General features: G+C 36.8%; 1 protein-coding gene across 1 annotated transcript; it reads left to right on the top strand.

Moving 5' to 3' along the window:
• Window positions 1–94: 94 nt before the first annotated feature.
• lg2h8orf74 (linkage group 2 C8orf74 homolog) lies at window positions 95–2,064 on the top strand. Its single transcript, XM_024294355.2, has 4 exons — window positions 95–298; window positions 1,166–1,349; window positions 1,504–1,727; window positions 1,798–2,064. The coding sequence occupies exons 1-4, from the start codon at window positions 251–253 to the stop codon at window positions 1,897–1,899; spliced, it is 558 nt and encodes a 185-aa protein (XP_024150123.1). The 5' UTR covers window positions 95–250; the 3' UTR covers window positions 1,900–2,064.
• Window positions 2,065–6,124: the final 4,060 nt, after the last annotated feature.

The following is a 6,124-nucleotide window of genomic DNA, read 5'->3' as shown; positions in this document are numbered from 1 at the left end:
AAGCCTGGTTAAGAGGAAGTAACCGGAAGGAGAGCCTCGCGGCGCTTTACACCTCTTTTTTTGAACAAAGCAGTCAGAATTGTGATACTAAAGATGGACAGGATTTGAAATAATAAAAACATCTGTATTGGGGTAACTATTAGCTAAAAACGAATTCCTTCACGCGGCAAAAAGGAGGCGCGAGACGTGACGGTGACGTACGCCCCGCCTTTGCGTCCGTTTCCAATGGCAACCACTCCTTTAAACAAGCATGGAAGCCCTCACAAATATCGAAATGGAAGCAATTGTGAAACTTGAGGTAGGTAACCGTCTTTATAGGTTGTAAAAAAAAAAATAATAATAATAAAAATCAACAAAGTTCTATTATACTCTTCCGGGTGTTATTCCGCCAGCAAAAATAGACCCAAAGTTACAGGAGAAGCCGCGCGACTGTTTAGTTGCCAAGCAACCGCCGAGACTCGTCGCTGTCCATCAAGAACTAGCGATTTTTGCGTGTCGTTTTACGTTGCTAAGCCGCCGTTTTTAATATATATTCCAAGTATTTTTTTTCTGAAAACCTCCAATCAAAAAAAAAAAAACTTTTATTGAATTAATTTAGCGGAGGGATACATTCTGCTGTGCTCTACATCCGCGTTCATGGAGCTAACTTGAAAACAATCGATTTTTTTTTCTAAATTTCCCAATCTTAAAGGAGATAGCTAACCTTAATGGGTATAAAACCTTACCTATAGATAATTAGGCTACAGTTTTTATTTTTTTAATCATGCAATTCATGATTTCTAATAGTTTTAGCAATTTTAAAATCACTTTTAGATGTCTTTGTTTTTGTCGTCTAAGATGATATTGGGGTCAAAACGGCCATTTTTGTTACAGTGCTAATGTTTGGTTGGGATGTGTGGTTAGCTAATAGGAGAGAGAAAGTGTAAACAGACAACTCTCATCGACTGTAAGGGAAAGGTGGGCGGGGTTTGCTCCACGTCACAATCCCCCTCAGAGGTGAATATCTAACGAACTCCTGCCGCTCTGCAGAAACTATGTTTTAGAAAATGACAATCCAATATAAAATTTTGGCTAAAAAAACTGCAAAATCGTAATTGGGAATGCTTTGAAAATCAATCAAAAGCTAATCGGACCAGGACTTTAAATCAATGTTCTGTGTTTCCAGAGGGATGCTGGTGTGCGGAGGCTCAGCAGTCACTTCCTGTGGTCCGAGTTTGGCGACGAGAGGCAAAACTTTCATCAGGAGTTTGTTTACGATGCCACCATGTTGGCCGTGAACTCTGGCTTCACCTCTGCTAATGTGATCCAGTGTGCCGCGTTCGCCAGAGACATCTACCCACAGCTGGAGGGTCAGAGCCAACAGTTACACTAATCCCTGTGCTGAGATAGAAAACGAGAGTGATTCATGTGTGGATGATTCACTCCCTTAGTGTTCTGTAGAAACAATAATGTTGTTATTTCAGGTTTACTGCTTTTGTTTAGGATCTATTTACTTTTGACCAGACCTCGACTTGAACCAGTTCCTGACCCTCCTGAGGGGTGCGCTGACGGGGCGTTTACGGACCCTGACACCGGTCCAGCAGCACAAATTCGTCCAGTACTTTACAGACCTCTGGGTGGAGAAGAGGAAGCTTTTTAAGGCGGTCGTAGGCGGGGCCACAACTCAGACGGTACGTCGGCTTCACCTGGAGGTGGAGCTGCCGCCTGAGCTTTGCCCTTTGGCACAGGTGAGGGTATCCAGGCAGCAGCAAGAGTTAGTTACCATGGTTACGAGACGCAAGTTGTTTGTCACTGCAGGGCAGGGAGCTCCAAACGGAGACGGAGCTACAACTGCTGGAGAAGGAGGAGGAGCTTAAGAGTCTTCAAGAGCAGCAGGACAAAAAAGCAGCTCAAAAATGAAAATATTTTATTATTATTGTCTTTTTTAGCAGACTGTATGATGATAGTTATATAACAGGTATTGTCTTCTGCTCTGGATTACATGAACAGACTCCTACGCTCCATCAGCCGATTGATGGATTATGAAACATCCTGTTGAAAAAATAAAAAACAATCTTTGTCAAATTTGTTTTTATTGGGTTTACAAGAAGAAATTTGAAGAATTTTGAAAAAAAAAAAAACAGGAAGAGATTCCTTTAGATTTTTTTTAATTAATTAAAGTCCAAATAGCCATCAAACATTATAAAGTTATTTTTTTTTGTAAAAATCTTCAAAAATCTGCAGCTGCATCCAACATTTCCTAATAAATGACCACAAGGTGGAGCTCACAGTTTACAAATGTCCTGTCCTGTAGCACATTTGCTTATAAATCAACCTTAATGCAAACAGTGTGCAAGAATTATCCTATTTTCTACTTTTTAATGTTTGTAATATGTGTTTTTACTTTGATTCTTATGCCTATTGTTCTATGTATAATTAATTTTCCTTTTATTTATGAATTTCTGATGTTTTTTATAGTCTTGTTACTTTTACCTTTATTCTATTATTATTTTTATTATTATTATTATATTTTATTCTATCAAAAAAGTCATTTGATACAGCACTCTGTGAGCAACCTGCTTATACAGCCTTTTTTCCAGTCTCCTCAAGTTTGTCTCGTTTAAAAACAAAAATTAGGAGTTATTTTTTAGGTGAAAAGGCTTTTTACTGCATTTTTTCCCCATTGGAATCTAACCTCCAGCTCCTTCTGGATCTCCCAGGCGAGCTCCTGTTTGGGAGGTGCTGCATACGGGCCTCCGCTTCTGGCATCTGGGCAGCAGAAGGCGAGCACAGCCGAAGAACGCTTCGCTGATCGATATTTTACAACTAAGAAGGAAAAAAAAAAAAGGATGTAAATCATGAGAAAATATGTGTCTGCACAGATTTGCAGATTGACCTGTTTGCACCTCCGGATGAACATCTGGGAGACAAAAGGAAACATGGGAGCTTTTCTACTGTTTGTTAATTCAAAATATCCTCAACTTTATTTATATGCTATTTACTCACATTCTTTCATTTAAAAAAATGCAGATTTCGAACATCCAAACAAACTTTTGACTCCAAAACTCTTTTGTGGGAAATTTGAAGAAAAGCAGAAATTTTTGACCATTTTAAGCTAGTTTTAAGGAAAGAATTTGCATTTTTACTTTAGGTATAGCTACTTAAACACCCACTCTGATGAAAACAGTGTTTTTATAATGTTCTGACAATGGAGAACATATTTGAAGAAAAGTTGCATTTTTAAATATTTTAATTTTAATCAAATCGCTGTGAATCAGGACCAGACAAAAGAATGTGGTTTCAAAAAGATCATGTTCGTGACAAACTCCCTGTTGGTCCATATTTTTGCTGAATTTTTTTATTTGAGGTGTGAGGGGCTGTTAGCCAGCATGGGACTATATAAGCAGTTATGAGTGATGGGAAGAGGGGGCGGGGTTGCTCTTTAAAAAAAAAAAAGAACCTAAATGTCCTAAACAACACACTTTTTTAAAAATTTCAACTAGATATTTAAAAGTGTTTCGCTAAAGAAAAAAAAATACCCTGCATTCATTGCAGCATAAGAAAATGTGTTGTTTTTTTAATTGAAACGGATCGTTTTGTTCTTCTTTTTATTGTTTATTGTGAGGTTTTCTTGGAAAAACTTTATAAAAGTGAGTTATTGTTTTTTTATTGGTCGCTGTGGAAAAAAAAAGAAAAATCACTTAAAGTTTAGTTCATCAAAGCCAACGGGGAGTTATTAAAAAGCCAGAAATTGACTGTAAGAGAACACTGTCAAGCTGCGGAAAGGTCTATTAGAAGCAGCGTGATTAGTCTGTGTTCATGCAAACGCCATCAAATGAATGGAACAAATAGCCTTGGGTAATTAAGATGGAGCCCGGTGTCAGATTCAGCCTCGCCCCTGCTAATTATGAACAAATGATTTATTCTGTGTTGGAGGAAAGGAGATGATTCAGAGTCTCCCGCCGCCGCAGTTTGGAATGGCAGACAGTTGCGCACATCTGCAGTCAACAACACTTTTGTTGTGGATGAATCATTTGATTATTTCTCCGGCTGAAGTGACGGAAAAAATGAGCCAGTTTTTGTTTGCATCTGTTCTTCTGGAGTTTATTGATTCTTGTTTGTGTTTCAAATTAACATTTTTTCTTCTCCTTTTTTAACACTTTTAGTTTGGAAAAAACATTTATAGGGCTTGGAATTGATAAATATTTTACATAAAAGCAGAAACACTTTTTATATGCTTCTTTTATTGAGTTAAATGTTTATAAATGGCCACTAGAGGGCAGTAAATACCAAGAAATGTCTCCAATTTCTATTTTGCATCACACTGCAGCCATAAAGCAATGTACTATTATGAACTACATTCAAATCCATGTCATAATTTCAAAATAAACTACATTGTTTGTTGTTTTTTTTATGAGGAAGTGATACAGGACACCTAATATGAGCGTCTTTTGTCCAAATGAATTGTAAGGGATTTATCCATCAGGAGTGTCTACCTCCACACCACCAACGCCTGGATATGAACCAATTCTTCTTGCGGATTCATTTCCAGCTCGGCACAACCAGCCACAATAGATGATTCATGTCTTATTGTTCATTCGCTTAAATAGCCTCTGTTGTTTTTGCCAGTTTGGAAGCTGGCCAGATATCTGAATATGTTCCCATATTCCTGGCTTGTTTTTTGCTCATTGTTGCTTTGTGTAAACATTGGAAATGATGGACTTGGAGGAAAATGGGAAGCTTTTCTTTTCCTTTTTCAATGAAAAAAAAAAAGAGAGAGAAGACGCTTCTTTGTTTACGGGGAAGCAAAAGTGGAAATGATTGGTTGCAGACGCACTGGGTTTTTTGAACCCGCGGGCTGCACAATGAAGTGATGGTCTACGGTATCATTATGCACATTACAGAAACAAAGCGGGCTGATGATAAACGATTGGCTGTCCCAGAATGGATCTGCAGCACATCCAGAAGTTGTGGACACTCAATCTTCAGGGAGTCGTTGGCGAAAAACATGCTGTTCAGTACAGCTAGCCCATAAATGAGAGATGATTTCAATTATATTGAAATGTTGGAGTTGTTTTTTTTTTTTTAAGGAAAAAAATATATCTGGAAAAGAAAATGTGTTCAAGAAATTGGAGCTGAAATATAAAGACACATCAGTGGTTTAAGCAAGAAAGGTCCAAACACCACGAAATGTTTTTATTTGTAAGATAATCCTTAAAAAAATTCTAGAAATTAGCTCAGATTTATTGGATTTCTAGGGTAAAAACTTATGTAGAACCTTGAACAACAACAAAAATATCTGTCTATATAAGGATTGGTTTGAGTTTTGTTCATATCCCACCAAATAATCTGAATAACCATCGACACAGATGATTATTTAAATCCCACTCTGCTCCCAGTGGTATTTTAGTAACAATTTTAGCTAAAATTGGAACATAGTTTCTGCAGAGCAGCTTTAGAAATTTGAGAGTTTTGTGCGAGCAACTCGGCCTCCATTCCCCTCCATGTTGCTGAGAGATCAGAGTTAGTTCACCTTCTTTTCCACCAGCATTATTTTTTCGTCTGCTCCTGCATGGAGCTAAATTGAGACCATTATTATTTGAAAGCTAATTAAAACAACCTAAAAAAAACATTGGTGATTGGCCAAGGAAAACTTAAATTGTCCAAAACTTTTTGCTATTCCAAAATAAACTTAATTATTTTCAGCTTCAAATGTTCTGTTATGTAGATTTCAAAACTCAAAATTTCAATTTCAAAACTTTTTTTCTCAGTTTAAAATCTATTTTTTTCCCTTTCAACTCTTTTTTTCTTTTCTTTTTTTTGCAGTTTTGAATCTGAAAATTTAATTGTCAGAATTTTTGGCTCCATTGTGGGACGTTGGGGCGGGGCTAACACAGAGGACCAATCAAAATAGAAGAGGGTGGTAACTGGTCCTGGGGCTGAAATTTTCAGATTTGAACCAGAAAAAAAAATGAAAGTAAAAAAAAAGATTCGAAATTTACATTTTACATTATTAAACATAAAGAACAGCATTTGAAGCCGAATATAAGTACTTTTTTCTTTTTAAACAGCAAAAACATTTAAATTGTTTATTTACCAAACACCAATATGTTTCTCAAGTTTTTTATTTCAAATAATATCGTCA

This window comes from Oryzias melastigma, linkage group LG2 (assembly GCF_002922805.2).
Source record: "Oryzias melastigma strain HK-1 linkage group LG2, ASM292280v2, whole genome shotgun sequence".
Taxonomy (NCBI): Eukaryota; Metazoa; Chordata; class Actinopteri; order Beloniformes; family Adrianichthyidae; genus Oryzias; species Oryzias melastigma.
This window is presented reverse-complemented; position numbering and strand designations above follow the sequence as displayed.

Coding starts and splice junctions, on each gene's coding strand:
- lg2h8orf74 (XM_024294355.2), top strand. CDS start 251: ATGGAAGCCCTCACAAATATCGAAATGGAAGCAATTGTGAAACTTGAG. Junction 299..1,165: donor AAGCAATTGTGAAACTTGAG/GTAGGTAACCGT, acceptor CTGTGTTTCCAG/AGGGATGCTGGTGTGCGGAG. Junction 1,728..1,797: donor AGCTTTGCCCTTTGGCACAG/GTGAGGGTATCC, acceptor TTGTCACTGCAG/GGCAGGGAGCTCCAAACGGA.